General features: G+C 45.0%; 2 protein-coding genes across 5 annotated transcripts in view; one reads left to right on the top strand and one right to left on the bottom strand.

Moving 5' to 3' along the window:
* Positions 1-61: 61 nt before the first annotated feature.
* LOC146430149 (calcium release-activated calcium channel protein 1) lies at positions 62-18105 on the bottom strand. 2 transcript variants are annotated; one of them, XM_085075500.1, is made up of 2 exons: positions 17759-18105; positions 62-3336 (listed from the first exon to the last, which is right to left on the bottom strand). In XM_085075500.1, the coding sequence occupies exons 1-2, from the start codon at positions 17963-17965 to the stop codon at positions 2770-2772; spliced, it is 774 nt and encodes a 257-aa protein (XP_084931626.1). In that variant the 5' UTR covers positions 17966-18105; the 3' UTR covers positions 62-2769. The 2 variants fall into 2 exon arrangements, with proteins under 2 accessions (XP_084931626.1, XP_084931625.1); XM_085075499.1 differs by lacking the exon at positions 17759-18105 and adding an exon at positions 10453-10713.
* Positions 10963-18142, top strand: part of KDM2B (lysine demethylase 2B) — a 111436-nt gene continuing 104256 nt past the window's right edge. For 2 of the 3 annotated variants that reach the window (XM_085075481.1, XM_085075480.1), the window contains exon 1: positions 17256-17416. In XM_085075481.1, coding sequence (XP_084931607.1) covers positions 17384-17416 — 33 coding nt within the window. In that variant the 5' untranslated portion in view covers positions 17256-17383. Of the gene's footprint in view, positions 10988-11455; positions 11529-17255; positions 17417-18142 lie in introns of those variants that run through there. The other variant, XM_085075482.1, reaches the window with a different exon arrangement.

Here is an 18142-nt window from a genome sequence, read left to right as displayed (position 1 = left end):
ACAACAGATCATATTGCAATTAATAAGTATATTTTAGGCCTCTAGATAACAAATAATCAGCAACATTTGAGTATATTTTATTTCATGAAAGTATTTTATACCCAAATAAGTGATATACAATAACCAATGTTTAAAATGATTGAGGTAAATACCTAACACCGTTAGTATAAATAAGGGATAAAAAAAATTTAAGTGCACTCAATGTTTAGATCCACTTGTTTTGTGTCTGGTTACTGCCTCAGCACACAGTGACAAAGATACCCAAGGTGTAACTTCCATGACCATTTCCACAGGTGGAAAATGAGAAAAACATACTTGATATCATGGCTTAAAGTGCAGGAAATAGTCAGAAAATTAGCTGTAATAACAGTGCCATTAGCTCAGAGCCTACCAGCTTGAGAAAACTAAAAATAACCATGTCACACTAGCTTCTAATTCTGCATCTCTTAAACAACAAGAAAACCTCACAATTCTCAGTCACTTTGTAAAAGACCCACAGATCAAAGAGAAATTCAGCTACTTATCCAGGACAGCAAGGAACTTTACAAAATAAACTTGGAAAATTGATTTTCTGAACTTCCATTCAGAACCATGTAACTTTTAAATACAACATTTACAGACAGAAGTAAATTTTTTACACCTGACACACTTTCTGTCAGTTGCTCTAGTGTGAATAGAGTCAGGTTTTCTTCCTTTAGTGGGGAATTTTAGGGGCCTGTTTCCCCAAGACAGAACTAGTAAAGGATGGGAAAATACATTTTGTGCCTACTACCAAGATCTTGTGTTTTGGAATGCCCCTTCCTTAGTGCCTTTACTAAAGGAATCCTTCCAGTGCTCCATGAATGAGCACTTGTGAGCCCGTAGTTACAATCCTCACCATCAGATTTACATCAGGAATAGAATATATTTGAGGCATAACATCATGGCAGAGCTGAGAAAATCCAGTTTGGCCTCTCTATGCTAGGATTTGTAAAAACACCAAGAGGAAAGCTGTTTGCTGCTTGGGAACCATGACTGCTGCTGGGGAAAAAAAACAAAAAACCAAAACCAAAACAACAGCCCAGCAGGTTTTTTTTTTATAGTTATGTTTTTAGAATATAAAGGCACCACAGGTGACCTTGTCAGCACTTTCCACTGCAGTGCTGCTGACAGGAGAGATCAGTCCCATCTGCTTCAGCAGTAACCACACTCTGCACCTGAACTCCACAGGCACTTCCTACAGTTTGCAAGTACGTTGGGATAACCTGAGATGGAGGTTGGTGTGAGAGACCACGTTCAGCCCAGGCTATCGCTGTGTGTCACAGTCCCTCCTGTCTCATGGCAAAATCCCAGGTTTCTATTCCACGGTGATAGCTACAACAGGGAGGTCAAGTTTTTTTCCCTTTGGCTTGAAACTTGTCTCAGTTTGTGTTCAAGAAACAGCTTTTACCCATTAAAGCCCAAAGCTACTCCATGAAAGAACTGTATTCCAAAGAATTCAACTCCTAAACACAGGCAGAATTACTGAAGCAGCCCAGGACAACTGCTGGAATCTTTCTTGGACAAATATCTTATCTAGCAGACAAAATGGAAGTTTTTGCCTAGAGAGGAAATGAACAACACAGTAGCCTTGCTGCTACAGAGGTGTCTGAAAGAAAGAAGCAATATTAATTACAAATAACCTACTTTCATAAATAAATATACATCAAGAGAAGTTATCTTCCAGATCCTTTGGAAGCAAAAAATGTATAATGAGTTATTAAATACAACACTTCAGCCAGGAGAACACTTTTCTAAACAAGGAAGACAAAGGCATAGCTAATTACTTGGGAATCCAACACAGAGAAAGCACCTTTTGCTGCTTGTATCTGAGGATTTATTAAAAATATATATTTAATATAAAAGTATAAAATAATTACTACTTTGGCTTGGAAAAAAACAGCAGTGGTTCTGATTTTCAAGCAAAAAAAAAAATTATCCAGTGATAATTTCCATCTAGTTCCTTCTTTTTAAAAAAAGATTCTTAAATGAGAAACAGGCAAATCTATCTCTCCAGATAATATGTGCCAGCTCATGAGAACTTTAAAACAGTTATTGCTTTTATTTTCTTCCACAGAAGAGTAGAGTTGAGTCTCATTCCTACTCGTGTGGCCACACCACATCGCAGTAAGTCTAGGCCTGGGTGTTCAGCAAGTTACAAAATTTTTAAGTGCCACAGGAAAAAGGCACTGGAGAAATCAGTAAAGTAATAATTACTTGGCAGCAAAACATACTGGGGAAAGTGGTGGGAAAGCTTTCACTCCTACCATCTGTCAGGCTTTCCAGGGAGAGCAGCACTAGCACTGAAACCAAGTGCTAATTGCTGCATGTCCCAAGTAATTTGTATCATGCCATGCAATATGGATAGGACAAGCAGTATCTTCTAGTAAATGCCAACATCAGATAAACAGAGAAAAAAAAAACACAACTTCTCTATCCATTCCTAACAAATACCCAAATGTACAATGTTATTTTCCACGTATTTATACAGCCACCATTCAGCATTAACGAGAAAGATGCGAGACAGTGTTCACAGGAGGAGGGCTGCACGCACAGTGCAATCACACCCCACCATCCACTCCTTCAGATAGCAAAACTTGTATGAAAGGAACATATTTTTCCCTCTCTAAAGGGTTAGAACAATATTTGTAACTTTTCTTTAAACGGTAATCAGCAGTTCGACCAGTTCATCCACAGGGAGTCACCATAAGGCAGAAGCAGAATTGTGGGTTTATTTTCTTAAGCACAGCTTTACGCAAAATTGGTGACGGCTGAGGTGACAGTATCACCTCTGTGATCCAGCTGATCCTGGAGCCGTGCAAATTCAGCAAGTTCATTGAGTTCCTGAAATTGCCTGTCTGTTTTATGGCTCACCAGTGACCGGTAGAAGTGGACTGCAAATACAATGAAAATCAATCCAAAGGGCACCATAATGGATGTCGATGCAATGGCTGCTGCCTGTCCTGATGTGATGGTAGAACTGTTGCTCTGCGGGGTGTTGTCAGTTTTCTTCTTTAAAGGAAGGAACTTCACCCAACACAGTAACACCACCTCTGCAAGAAAGAGCAAAGTCCCAATGACAGTGGAAAATGCCCATGCGAGCTCAATGTGCCTGTGCATACGCTCGTGAGGAGACTCCTTGACAGAGTTGAGGTTATGCACATTGCTAACAGCCTCTATGTTTGGAAGAATGCAGGTACTTATCATGAGTGCAAAAAGGTGAACTGCAACAAGCACAGTAGTGCAGGCACTGAAGGCTATCAAGAGCCCCTGAGGGTAGTCGTGTTCTGCGTCGAGCTGAACTTCCACCATAGCCACCTGAAATGGAAGGGAGAGAGAGATGCAGTTACCTACAGCATATATTATTTGACTATGGGCTAATTAAAGTTTAAAGCATGTTTCTGGACTATAATCTGATCCAAACAAAACAAATCTGCATTAACATTTCATGTCAATCTGCACCCTCTTCATTAGGTCCAAATTTGGGTCTGAGCTATCAAGCAAAGGCCACTGTTGTGTTGTAGTGCAAACCCTCAGTATGCAGAAAAGTGACTGCTGCACAACCACCTTGCAACCTCCAGCTCATTCCAGCAAAACAGCTGACCCTTATGAACAGCACTTGGGACTCTTTCTCAAAGGAACTCACTAAACAGACAAAATACGGGTAAAATACAGAGGGGAAAAAACCTGACAGCAACCTGAAATATAAGCACATCAAGCTGACAAGAAGAAAAATTCATGGGTAACATGGATGCAGGGAGGCATGGAAACTAGGGTTTAAAGACAGCTGCAAAAGCAGCAAGAACATTCAAACCCCACTATTTTGCAAGAGCTGAGCCAAGCTGACCTAGTCCTGGATCCCATATTCTTACGCATGTTCCAGGACACGAGAACTCTTAATCACTAATGCACCCAATATATTAAGGCAACCAAGGGTTTTGCTCAGACATGTTTCAACAGGCATTCGAGGCCATTTGCCAATTTTTTAATTCCTTTATTGAAAGCTTTTACTGTCATAAGCCTAACCACCCAGCCAACTAGCAAGCAGTTTCCAAGTGTTACAAGAAACTCAACAAGAAATCATATTAATGCATATACAGTCCTTGCTCAAGGATTTAAAAATACCATTTTTCAACTGTGGGAAACTTCACATTTAAGAGGATAAATATTTGCTTGTCAGGTCTCTCTTCTGCAGGATTGCTTGTTAAGTCCCAATGTACTCGTGGGATGTTGGGCTTCCTGTGTTTTTCACAGAACAATTGCAATCCTTCACCACTGAGGATTAATTTTCATACTTAAAAATTTTTCTTGTAAGTCTTCTGCTGTGCCTAGACTCAAAGCCATCCAGCACGGCAAGACACTTTAATCCTTTATCCTGCTACTTAGTATGATAACATAAACATGGCACTAAAGAGCTTCAGAAGATGAAGACTTTATTTTCTTTTAAGAAGTGATGTATGTAGTTTGCCAAACATTGAAGACATTTTATATTTCCATTAATCAACACTTCCAAACTAATGATATCAAGCATCTGATTTTGAACTCCTTGTGTTCATGTCTGGCAGAGTAACACCAGCTTGACCCGTAAGTGAAAAATCAGTTCATGTTTTCTGTCTCCTCAAACTCTCAGCGAACCTAATTTGGGAACTCTTTTCAGTGTAAACTAGCAGAAAAACTGCCAGCTCTTTTCAACTCAAAGTGTACTTCTTGGGCCAAGCTTGAGCCAGGCACCTAAAACAAAAAGCTTCATTTTTCACCATGAGGGCCTGTGCCTGTTTTCTAACAGTGATGCAAAGTGTCAGAACTTCTTCCCTCCATTGCTCATGTTGCAGTTTCAAAGCTAACAGATCATAACTCCACTTGTAAAGTAATACCTGCAAGAACAGGGCCCTGGTGAGGTCATCTGATATGATCCAAATTCATATAAAGCCTGAACTCACAGGTACATGCTGATTTCTAGGCAGGATATGTTCCTGCTCTGCTTGTTCAGAAGACTGCTCAGGGCAAGGACTGTTGTCAATGGCTGCACACTTCCCAGTACAATACATTCAACACCTTTTCCTTCACCCCTTTCAAAGCTTCTCTGAACACTTGCTGCATGATTTGACTGTGCAGCTGCCATGCTGCTAGTGCCCTGCCTTGCTGCGTAATCACAGTGTAATGTGGGCTGGAAGACACCTCAAGAGGTCATCTGGGCTAATCCCTGATTCAAAGAAGAGCTAACTTTAACTTCAGATCATCCTACAGATATGACTGACAGATTTACTACAGATCTTGACAAAGCTGTACATCTGAAGCACAGTTTATTGACAAAACTAAAGGACTCATGACATTAGGACACAGACTGAAGTCCTTATAAGCCTAAAATTGGTGGGCAATCAGATGTTTCTGAAAACAACTGAATTTTGGAACATAACTGTGTTAAGCCTTCAACAGTCTTGGATTTCAGAGTCACAGCACTCTAATTACTACCATATCGCAAGAAATTTAACAATGTGCCCTCTAGAAGAATCTGCACTTCAACTTCTTTTAAAGTTCAATATCCTAACCAAATTCATTTGATTTACTTATAATGCTCCCATGTCTTAATAGACCAGAGGGGCTTAAATAAATCCCCTGCTTTTAAATTAAAATCACAAGCTTACATCTTTTTCAGAAACAGTGGGCAATGCTGTAGAGAAAAGGAAACAAAATGCCTCATTTCAGGTAAATCTGTATTATCTATGAGCTATTATTTATAGATTACTTCCTCTCCTCCCCTTCCCCACAAAGATGCTTCTGAGGTCAGGTTGGCAGGAATATAACCCTTTACTGGGACTGCATTTTATACAGTCAAACATGTCAGGAATGGCTTAAAAGAAAGCTGTGTTGATCAAACATCACAACTGCATTTTTTGAGGATCCATTCATCATTCCTTGTCTAAGGGTGGGACCAGAGAGGAAACTCAATAATGAGTCGAGTGTCACAGCATCACTGGGAATCAGCTCCTCTGGCTGGCTCCCTGTTTTCCTGTCAGTACTATTCACTCCAGAGACAGAGGCGCAGAGCCAGGCTCTCACAGACTGTCTGCACCATTCATAAAGAGTTATAAACAACTCATAGAGAGACTCTGTATGAGCCAGAGTAACTCACCGGAAATTAAAAACAGATAACTCAAAATAATGACCTTATTTATTTACTGGTTTTGTACAGAAGGGAAACCAAGCATCATTTATCTATTAGTCCAGGATCTTGACTCTGCAGATTATTGTATGCAGAATGGCAAAACACATTAATGTTTTCTGATGCTGACAATGGAATACAAACACAGGATTTAATTTTATTTTGCCAACCAACGTGAAAAGGCAATACCTGTGTGATTGGAGCAAATGCATCTTGAGGAGGTAGTACCTCTACACAGTGTAATTTACAGCAAATCTATTCAGTAAGTACAAGCTCAGATTATCCAGAGGCTCAGTATCCCCCTTACATCCTCCAAACTACAGCAGCCACTCACAGCTGCTCCAAGTCAGAACAGCAAGAGCCCCAAATACTCCACACTGCCTGCATTGCTCATCTATAACCGAGACAAGGATGCTCAAAGGAGGCACAAAACTTTCCTTTTGTGACTGGAATAGAATGGACTTTTTGCATGGGGGAAATTCTCCAGCACAGCTCTAACCTGTAAGTGCAGCAGCATTACAGAAGGCTAAGTGGATGAAGAAGCCAGGAAACTGGGCCTGTAACTCTTTCCTGCAGGTTACAAAATGCCACAGTTTTATGTTATTCTACTAGCAACCCAGCTAAATAAAGCTAAAAAACTTCTATAGAAACCATTTTAGTATTTAGAACAGCCAAGTGACCTCTAGTAGACAAGGACTATGCTGTCTTGAACACCTGTACAGCTCTGACACCAGTGGCCCCAGGTCCTACCTAACCTTACTTCAGCACCAACTGTTAATATGGAAATCAGTTTCATAAATATTTATCACTGCAGTCAGTCTTCTGCAAAACATGACTGAAGCTGCCTTCAGAAGACCATACTGGCCATATTCCAAATGCAGGAGTTGACAGTTCTTTGATGATATTCAATACTTGAAGCATATATATCCCCATCTAGACAAAGCCCAGCCAGCTTGGAGCACTACAGATATTTAAAAGAAAACTGCTGCCTCGTAAATATCATCCTCTGAATCCCACATGTATGGAAGCCAACTGCAGTATAATTCTGACCCTTAGTTCTGATTCAAGTTATTTTCACAAAGCTCTTAACTGGTGGCAGGAGGAGATGTTGAGTCTTCTGGGTTTATGCCTATTGGCATTTATCAACTTTCCTCAGTTTCTGACTCCCATATCGTGACATTGTCATGCTACTGTGCCATACATCTCCAGTGACAAAATGATGCCAACAAATTAGAATAATTGTTCAAACAAAAATAATCTGCTAGCAGCCTGTTTTCTCCGGAGTTTTTGATTCTGCTGCTGCAGGTGCAGATGAGCCGCTGCTTGCACTGTTGGACACAATCTGCAAACTATTTCCCATATTCAAATAAACTGGATTGAGAAATAAAAACAGATAAAGCCAGGCATGAGAGGAAAAATCATGCAACAATATCTAGGCTATAATACATTAGTGGGAAATATCTGATGCCCCCACCACTGTATGGAAGGAATCTTCCATTGTTTCACGGACTGCACGTACCCTACAATCCACAATTTCCTTCTTTAACAGTTTGGGAGATTGATATTACTCGCTGGCCCTGTAAATTGGAGAAGTGTACTAAATGAGATTATAAGCTTCGTGGATTTTCCCTTAGACATATGGCACTGGATGATAGCATCCATGGAAACCTGAGCAAAGGAAATGCTCAGGTTTACTGGCAAGAGCTCAGCTCTCAAATCAGTTGCCATCACCAGCCCCTGCAACTGTTTCTGATGCTCACACACGGTGGCAAATCCTGACGTGGAGCTGAAAAAAAACCAACCGTAAAACAGGTTTTTAATCTTCTCTGAAGAAACACAACACTTCAGGGTTTGCAACCTGGCTGAGTGTTTCGTATTCCACCTCAGTGACCCGAGCAATCCCCTGCCTTTGGCATGCCTCATTCCACAACAGTATACATAACCAATCCTGAGGGAATCAACTTTGCAAAATGGCTGCAGTTACACACAAAAAATGGTCTAAAAAAAAAAAAGGGAACAGTTTAGCGGGTATAAACTTAGCTTTTACTAGAGGATAGAAGTGCTATCTAATCAAAGAGCAAAGATCAATGGGGCTGGCATGGAAACCAGCACATTCCACTCCCGACAATTCCCATCAATTCACTGGGTGGTCCTGGACATGTCACTTAAGCTCTTTCTTCCTTGCGTGATAAGGAAAAGAGAGGAACAATGACCCTTCATTGCTGTTGTCAGCTTTGATCCAAGACTAGATTGTACTTTAGCAGCATTTTTTTCAAGTATCAGGTGCCAAAGAACTGTAGTCAGTAAACAATGCACAGGCGCGACAGCAGAACAGCCTAGCTTTTTAATGCAGAGGGACAACTCTAGAAGATAAGCAAAGTTCTTAAAAGAAATCTAAAAATACTCAAAAGTCAGCTCAGTTCTTCTGAAACTAGATTAGGAAGTCTTGGCTGGAGGACTAGGACTATCAATGCAAAACCAAAGAGACTGCGGGTGGATTTCCACACTGAACTCGTTAGAGGAAAAGAAAAAGTGGATTTTTTTGAGGGGGAACTTCGGAAAAACTAAAATATGAATGTTCACATGTAACATTCCTGGCAATAAGAGATTTTGTTAGTTGGAACAAAGTGGCTTTTTCCTGAAATACCCTAAGCAACAAATTGAAAAGCAGCAGTTTTCAACAGCAGGAGACTGAATGTCTAGAATTCTAGAGACTTAAGAAACAAGCAGAAGCCTCACCTCATACCTCCACAGATTTTGAGAGTCCATACCATATATTTAGAGAAAAGCCAAGGAATTCAAGACATTAAGTATGACCTCAAAATAACAGCATTTACATTAACTGAGATGCAACCTCCCTTAAAAGAAAATTTGTAAAAACCAATGAACTACATTTTCTTCCCATGTTCTCTCTCAACGGAAAGGCCTGAGTTAAGCAGCCACAAACTGCTCTGAGACGGGAGAACGGACGTTCAACAAGCAAAACTCATTATCAGAAGCGATCAGCGAGCTGCCTTGCCGGATGCATGTTACCCAAGGAGAACCGACTAACCGCATGAACACAGCCGCCTGTCAGTCAAACGAGCAGCACTCTGCCACCTCCCAAAGAGTTGTGGTCTGTTTTTAGCCATCGAAGGAGGACAGTGACATTTATTTGACCGTCAGGAGGCTGCTGTGTTTTCCGACAGCATCATTGGAACAATGGCTCTGGAAAGCAGTTGATTCAACGGCTGAAAATACTCGGTTTGTTAAAAGCGGGGCAAAAAATCAAAATATAGCAAGTCAGAGGAATGAAATTCCGAGTTTATAAACCGTGAAGCATTTTTAACAGCTGCATAAAGGAGGTGGGGGCAGAGTTTGCAGCGTTGTATGCCAGAGGTCTGGGCAGATGAGAAAGCCTGTGAGTCACTGTATTTCAAACTGTATGGAACTTTCATACGAGACAATTCAAGCTACTACACTGCGCTTCACATCAAACTCGAAAGCAAAACACACACGAACAAAAAAATCGCACAAAACTCCAAACTAAGCAACACCCAAGTTCTCCTTAAAGAAGAACTAGAAACCTCTCAACCGCAAGGGACTGATGATGGATGAATCTGAGGGGCACCACCAGCTTTAATCAGCTGTTTTTCTTGGTATATCTAAAAGCAGCTCCAGAGCAGCAGCTGTCCTTGCCCTCGCTGCAGAAGGCGTGCGGTCTGGGAGAGGAGCGGGAGGATGGAAGCTCCGCAACCCGGGCAGCGCTGCGGGGCTCCGTGCGCGGCCGCTTCGCTCTGGACACCCCGAAACTCGACACGGACTCGACACGGGGACCCCGCGCTCAGCGCCCCGCGGAGCTGCATTCGGCACTCGCGGGAGGCACCGCGGTTCTGCGCTCCGGAGCATCCTCCGCGGGGAAAATATGTAGCAGTCAAACAAATCCTGCACTATCTGGCGGAGATAGAAGCCGAGAGGCAGCTCTGAACTCGTGCCATGACGCGCTCCAAAACAAACGAGCTACCGAAGGGAGCTGCCGGGAGCGCTGCCCCCGCTGCCCGGGGCGGGTCGGGCTCTCCGGGGCGGTGACAGCAGCGCCCGCCCCGCTCCCCGTCGCTTCAGGTGCCATACACCGCGCCGGGGCTGCGCCCGGGCCCGAGCCGGGCCCCCCGCCCCGCCGCAGCCTCCGACCGCAGAGAGACAGCGAGCTCCGGCCGGGAGAAGCAGAAGCGGCGACAGCGCTCCGGGCCCCGTGCCACCCCCCAGCCCGCCGGGCCAGGCCGGGCGCTCACCATGGCGAAGCCGGAGAGCAGCGCGGAGGTGCGGCTGGAGGCTTTCAGCTTGGCGCGGCTCAGGTAGAGCTTCCGCCAGGACAGCGCCTGCATCGAGTGCTCGTTCAGGCTCATGGGCTCGGGGCGGAGGAGCGGAGCGCGGCGAGGCGGAGCGGGGCCGGCGGGCGGTGGCGGCTCTTTCCGGCACAGCGGGCCCGGCAGCGCTAACACCCCATGGCGGCACCGCGCCTCTGCCGGCCTGGGGCCGCGCCCGCCGCGCGCCCCGCGAGCCTGCGCGCCCCGCCCCGGCCCCGCCCCGCCGCGCCCCATTGGCCCGCGCCGCCAGGCCCCGCCCCCTTCCCTGTCGCGCGCCGCCGCTTCCCGGCAGCCTCGAGGCTCAGCCGCGGCTGTGTGCCCCGGGGGTGCCGCTCGCCGCCAGGGGGCGCCACGCGGGGCGAGCTGCGGATCCTGAGGGAGCTGCGGGGCCATTCCCGGCTGGAGCCCTGCCCCGAGCTCTGCCGCGAGCCCCGGCTGGAGCCCTCGGCGCCTTCCCCGGGTGAGCAGCTCAGCGGGAGTGCAGCCGACGGGAATCTGTAGTTTCCGGTGGGATTGTGCCCCTCAGATCGCTGCGGGAGCCTCGGCGCTCCTCAGGGCGGACAGGATGGGGTGTCCCCAGGCAACGCTTCCCTCAGAATAAAACACGAAGTCATGCCTCAACCCCTTCCTTCTGTAGCTTCCCCTCCTCAAATGCTTAAACATTTAACCTACACTTGTCCTGTGGATCTGGAGCAGTCAGAGCATCCACCCTCATTTCCAATTAAAACTGACCCACTTAACCCTTTGTCACATAGTTCAGTTTTTTCACAACATTTTGTAGGCCCAGAGCTCTTGATAAACCCTGCCTTATCAGCAAGCAGTAGATAAGGCTGATAAAGCAGAACATTTCAACATCTACACATGCCGTGGTTTATTACTACGTTCACATAAACCCTTTAAACCATAATTTATTTTTTCTGTTTTACAGAGGGAAAAGTGAGGCGTAGAGCAGAACTCCCTAGTGAACACTTGGCACAGTTCTGAAGATGATTTCTGAAAAGGTGAGGCAATACACTGTTTGTGCCACATTGAGTTTGTGTAGCAGGAGAATTAAGGGATGTGTAAGAAACAAACCTGTTGCTATCAATTTATAGTTAAGAAAAACAGGATTTTAACAATACAAATAATACTGGACAAGGATACTTTTACTATTAACAAGCACATGGATGGTCACCTAGGAGATGAATCCATGCTAGTTCCATTAGCAATCAAAAACATTGCTGGTTTGTACTGTTTTGACATTTTCCACCTTATTTACAAGTAGGCAAATCATGGCAGATTGTCTTTAACATTTTTGCTTTCTTCTTCTCTTCACACCTTTCTGATTTGCAAGGTCCTTCACTTAAGCACAGCAAAGGAAATGACAATACATACCAACAAAGTCACTTGATGCTTTTTCATGTTCAAGGCATTTTTTAAAAAAAGATGTAGCAAAAACATCCAAGAACAATAATCTTAACGATTTGAAGTCTTCAGAGGCATTCCCTGTATCATGTAGATTTGCTCTCATTCCCTTCTCAGGGAATAAACACAGTCATCGTCTTGTTATAAACAACTTTGGGTGAGATTTTTATCTACAAGGGCATTAAAACACCTCAGTAGAAGAATGAGTTTGACTTAGTCTTTCCATAAAAGCCTTTGCTGTTCTATCATTGACTCCACGGAATGTTGGCCACCTTCTTTCTCTTTTATGGGTGACTATTGCTATGTAGGATCCATTTGAGCGAAGTCCAGCATAAGTTAAAATTTAGAGGTGGATTTGGCACTGTTAGGTTTGTGGTCAGACTTGATCTTTAGAGTTTTTTCCAACTTAAATGATTCTGTGATTATAAATTTTGCGCTTTAATTCCTGAAAAAAACCCAAAACCAGAAGACCTCACCCCACAATCAACATTTTTTGTGTCTCCCACTGGTGCCTGAGGCCAAGTCTGAGCACCACTTTGCAAAGTAATCAGGAACAAACCAATTGTGATTTCTTTGCCACTTTTTTCTTGGGAGATACGACAACTATCAAAAAACAGTAACTAGAACTTCCTCCACATCACAAGTAAACATTTAAGTCTCTGTCATTTAGTTCCTGTGGAATTATATATTTAAAAATATTTTGCATTGCTGCTTATAAGCTATGACAAATGTTTATGTACAAGTACATAACCAACAGGGATTGTTCAGTATTTTCTCTGGTTTCTGTGCAAAATTATGGTTGAACTATAACATCACAAGGGAGTACTACTGCACTAATAACACCTAGGTCTTGACCTGTTCCCTAAAATCAGATTTCTCTAAAAAACCCACCTGCAAGAGACATACATCTGACAGGGATTTCAAGTGTCTTTCTAAATAATTATATTAAAATAGACTCTTTGAACTCACTGTCCCTCTATTTTTCTGTCCATCACTCTTACTCCTGTGTATTGGAAAGGGCCTTAAACGCTGAGTTTGTATTTCATTCAGAGAAACAGTATGAAAAACGACCTACAGAATCAGTGAAGGCATTTCATCTCATGCCCTTTTCCAAACCAGACCCATGAGTCATTTTGAGCTTCCAAGCCTCAGTGTTGTAGCTTTGAAATAAACATTCCTTTCCTATAAGAAATAAAAGAAATATTGGTTTGTTAAACAGAAAAACATGCTTTAATGATCAAGCCTTCTTCTGCAACTAAAACATGAGGACCACAGCAGTGCACCCTTTTCCCTTTCTGTTCCATTTTACAGCTCTATCTGAGGTACAAACTAAACAGGATAAATTATTTGCAACTCTATTACTCATTATGACAAACCTCTACACTGCCACTCTAGAGTTAGCTGAAACTAAAGGAGTCTGCCATGCTTAATTAACTCTTAGAAATGCTTCAGGGAGTTCTTCTGAAGTCACGCTGGGGCTCAGAGCCGGGGTTTGCTGTCACCTGTGACCCGTGCAATTGCGGAAGGCCACCAAAAGGGTGTATCCTGCCCTCTCCCTTCATCTCAGCCCTCTCCAGCCTGTGCATTGCACCGATCAAATGGCTACAGAGCTTTAGTGGATTGACCTAATGAAATAAATATACTTTTTTTTTTTCTTAATGGCTGAGTTTTCTGCCAGATCAGGTCACTGAACTGACTCACCTCGTGGCTGTTCCAACACCAGACCTAATGCAGACCTAATACATCCATCGCTAAGGGATGTACATGCAAGAGAAAGGGAATGGGCCCTTTCAGCAGCAGGCTGTTATTACCCCTAATTAGAGGTAATGTCAACCCGTTCTCTGGATCATTTATGCATGAACACAATCGGAGCAGGTGGCAGAAGTCCAAGTTTCTTTCCAGAAAGCCCTGAGAAATCTGTACACTGTCACAAGGATACTCACAGTTCTTTTTTTCTGCTAAAAATGTACTTCTGTATTTTCTGTAGGAGGCTGAATAGGTTCGCTGAGTACCCTGTGATTAATGTGATCTGGTGCTGAGCACACCAAGGTGCTGCCCTCGGCAGAGCAGCTTTGCTAAAGCATATCTCCAGCTTCACATGCAAATCAGCACTTCCATTTTTTCCTCTTACTGCACCCAAACCAAAATCCAGCCACCACAAAGTGGAAGTCATGGTAGATCTGCATTAAAAACAAGACATCTGAACTTGCAAAAGGCATATAAAGGTTTGTCTGCAGCCCCAGGGAGGTTAAGCGAAATGTCTTTGCAAATCTCATCTGAAGTACAGCTTCAAGTTTAGAAGATGGAATTTCTGCAGAGGAAAGATTTTGATCTGTCATGTCCAGAAAAATTGTATTTCAGCTTCCTTCATAAAACAGTGAAATGGTTAAATATCTTATCTTCCATCTTAACCCAAGGTAAAGCATAGAATGGAAGATCTTACAGGATAAACAGTATTTTCAAAGAAGTTTTAAGATTAGTCTGGTCTATTCTATGCAATGGGAAGTAACTGTTTTAAAGCTCAGTGGGGTGAAATGATCCCATGTCTTCATACAGCCTTCCCAAGCACAGCACTTCAGCTCTGGTTTCAGCATGGGCCCTGCAGTACAACATTAATTAAATGACAGCTTCCAGTTTCAAGCTAACGAGGTCAGGATCCAGTGCCTCAGCATGATTAAATCTTAAATAATTTAAGCTACATTAACATCTAGCAAAAAAAGTTTTAGTGTTTTTTCAGAGTTCAGCCTAGCACCTTTCGCAATAACCACCACTCCCTTTCCACAGTTGATACGGTGGTTTTGACACTGGATCACAACGTTGATGTGTTTTTCCAATGCTTTTGACAGTGAAGGCCAGCCTTGTGTCAGCCCTGGGCTGTCCTGTTCCAAGCACTGCTTGATGAGGCCCAGCTCTGGGCATTGTTGGAAAACTGTGCCATGATCTGCTTAGAGAGGAAACCAGCCCAAACCATCATCAGCCAGCACTAAGCATGGGAGTTTAATATTGCTTCTAAATGTTTTTATCCTGTCTAATGCAGCTGTGGATATGGATATTCTCATCATCCACAGCCTACACATTGCCCCTCCCCTTTTTTTTCCCCCCAGTTCTTTTAAGTTTGGGATAGGTTTTTTGTATTAACATACAGATTATTTATATATATATATAATGAACTGTAGCTTAATAGGTGCCATTTCTGTCTTAAAACAAGGTTTAAAAAGTGTTTTCTATTTTTGGAGATCTATAGATAGAAGTTGTGGTGTTTCTGAAACATTTACTTCCACACTTCCATAATGTGCTCTGGTGTTTCCAGGTGTATCTGATGGATACAGTCCTTGCTGGGTTTGCTTGATACACCAAGAGTCTCAGATTGTTCATGTCCAAAAAAAAAAAAAAATTAGAAAAATGAGTTGGTTTTCTTTTATGTCTCTGTACTGTCTCTTTTGGTGGACTTTTGCAGCATGGATGGATGATGTGTTTTTTGTCTGATGATTCTCTAGTAACATCCATTTATCTTGTATTCTGACCTCAATCCTACAGATGTACACATGTATTTAATTTTAAGATTGAGTAATCTTGGCTGAAAGGTCGAGATATGTATATATCTCCTCAGGATTATGGATTAATAATGCACTTGCTCCAACAGACATCTGGAATCCACACTTCAATATATAGCCTATAAAACACTTTCATATGATAATAAAGTTCAATCATCTGCAAATAGGGAGATGTTAGAGAAAGATTACATGATTTTTCAAGATTCTGCAAACAGTTCTTGGCAGAATCAGAAGGAGAAGCTCACAGCCTTAAATTCTGTTAGAACTCTGTCCTCTCCTGCCTTTATCCATGTGTCGTGGATCATTAAAATAGGGATTGTTCCAAAGATCAACAGCAAGGCCTGCAAAGTTGAATTTTAATGTGTTTTAAATTTTGCATTAACACTTAATATATTTCATATACTACCTAGGATGCTTAACTGATTGCAAAAAGCAAACCAGAGGAGCAGTGCTAAAGCCATCAGCCCCGACCCTGGGTTTGGGTACGCTTTGATGTTCCCTTTCTTGGGGGTTGCGGAGGGGAAGTAAAGGATGTCACTTCAGAGAGGAGCCACGCTGTGGAACCTGGAGGCTGTTCAAAACCTGCACTCTGACCCTGCTATTGCAATCAGATGGTCCCAATTCTTGCTCAGCATCAATTTAGAGTAGATGTTAGTGGGTGTTGTAGAAATGAGACCCGCCGATGGTTTTAGGAACTGCAGGATCTCCATCCTGCAGATTTTTTGTATCAGCAGCTACTTTACAGGATTTTAACCTACTTTTTCATACGATTTCCAACTACCTGTTGTACATGCATATTGCAAAGGCAATTTTGGTTTATTTAACACCTGTTTAACACCATTTTCAATACATTCTAGATTTTATGACCGGTTCTCACAAGACACGTGGGTGCAGTGCCGGGAGCGGTGCCGGCACCAGCCGGGGTGCGCGTTCTGCGCCGAGCGGCACCGCACGTGTGGCAGAGGCACGGAGCGAAGCCAACACCACAATTAACCCCAAATCCATGTATTATAAGATTATTTTCAAGTGTTTGCTACATTAATTCGCCACTCTTAACCCCTTTACGCTGTTGGGGTCGGGCACAGTCGCGGAGTTCAAATTTACCCCTGGTTAAGGAGAACCGCTCAACTCTTCGGGCACATCCCGGGGGCTGTGGTACCAACCCAGGGACCGTCCGCGCCTTTGTGGGGCCCCGTCCCCGTCCCTCCGCTGCCGCTCAGCGCCTGCGTGCCGCGCACTCGTGACCGAGCACCGCACGGCGGGGCCGGCGGCCAGCACAGCGCCGGTACCGCCCCGGTACCCCGGCCAGCACAGCGCCGGTACCACCCCGGGATCGCACCCAGCCCCCATCCCGGCCAGCCCAGCGCCGGTACCGCCCCGGTACCCCGGCAAGCCCCCCATCCCGACCAGCACAGCGCCGGTACCGCCCCGGTATCCCACCCAGCCCCCCATCCCGGCCAGCCCAGCGCCGGTACCGCCCCGGTACCCGGGACAATCTCCCCATCCCGGCCAGCCCAGCGCCGGTCCTGTGCCGTGCCCCTGGACATCAGCCCCGCCCGCCCCGGCCAGCCCAGCGCCGGTACCGCGCCGTGTCCCCGGTCCGCCCCCCCGCCACCCCCCCGGCCCCGCCGCTGTTTACGTTCCGGGCACTGCGACGCCTGCGCCCCGCTCCGCACGCAGCGCCTGAACATGGTTCCTTAGGACTTTGCAAAAGGCATCGCCGCCGGCCCCCTCCCCTTCCCTCCCCCTTCTCCCCCCCCCAAAAAAAAAAAAAGTCCTGGTGCAAAATTGCAAAACTTTAGCGAGCCCTGGATGGCTTTTGTTTTGCCTCCTCCCCATTTGGGCCAAAAATGCAGGACAGGAACTGTTGACAAATAAGTGATGAAACTCTCCAAAAAATGGAGGCAAAGAAAGACTCTGGAAGAAGATTGGTGTGTAGCTGGCTTCGGTCTCTTTCCTATTCGTGCCTTTTAATTGATTTTGCTTAATTGTTCGCAAAGGGAGAAATGCATGTGGGACGTAGGGAGCGGAGCGACTTAGTTTTCAAAGCGCGGCTGAGGCAGCGGGGAAGGGGCGGAATGGAACCGAGGGACGGGCAGGGTGGGACGATCATGGATTTTTTTTTTTTCCGGTGCGTGCGGGTTTGCGCTGATCCACCGCGCGTGTCCGCGGGGCTGCGGGGCGGGTTCGCAGGGCGAGAGCTGCCGGGAGAGGAGCAGAGCCGCCGGCGGCAAGCGGAGCACCGGGCTCCCCCCGCTCCTCCGGGGACCTACCTTGTGCACGGCCGGTCCCCGCCGCCTCCAGCCCCGTCTCCGCGCCCGCCGCAGCTTCCCCGGGGCAGCGGCACCGGCCTCCGCCGGGCCTACCCTGCATCCCCCCGCGTTGAACTCGTCGCTGCCCCTCGGCTGCGGACCCCCGCGCTTTCGGCGCTGTCGAGCGTGCGGGGCGGCGGGGGGAGCGCGCGGGGGCTGCGCATCCATCGCGGCGTTACATAAAGCGATCTGGTTTTTAAATCGCCGCTTCCGGTGTGACTATGGAAACACTCGGATTATGTAAATACCGAAACCTGGATGCTGGGCATCAGATGCGAAGATTCGCCCCCCTTACCTTCCCTGGGGAATTAGCTCGTGCTCACGTGCAAAAATAATAAAAAAACC

This window comes from Lichenostomus cassidix, chromosome 15 (genome assembly GCF_008360975.1).
Source record: "Lichenostomus cassidix isolate B80296 chromosome 15, HeHo_3.0, whole genome shotgun sequence".
NCBI lineage: Eukaryota > Metazoa > Chordata > Aves > Passeriformes > Meliphagidae > Lichenostomus > Lichenostomus cassidix.
Note: the sequence above shows the minus strand (reverse complement) of the source record. Positions and strands in the feature narration are given on the sequence as shown.

What these genes read in the sequence shown, in the direction of transcription:
- LOC146430149 (XM_085075500.1), bottom strand. Translation starts at nt 17,965, where the DNA reads ATGGATGCGCAGCCCCCGCGCGCTCCCCCCGCCGCCCCGCACGCTCGA. An exon ending in GGGGACCGGCCGTGCACAAG is followed by an intron (nt 3,337 to 17,758) that starts GTAGGTCCCCGG and finishes CTTCCATTTCAG; the next exon opens with GTGGCTATGGTGGAAGTTCA.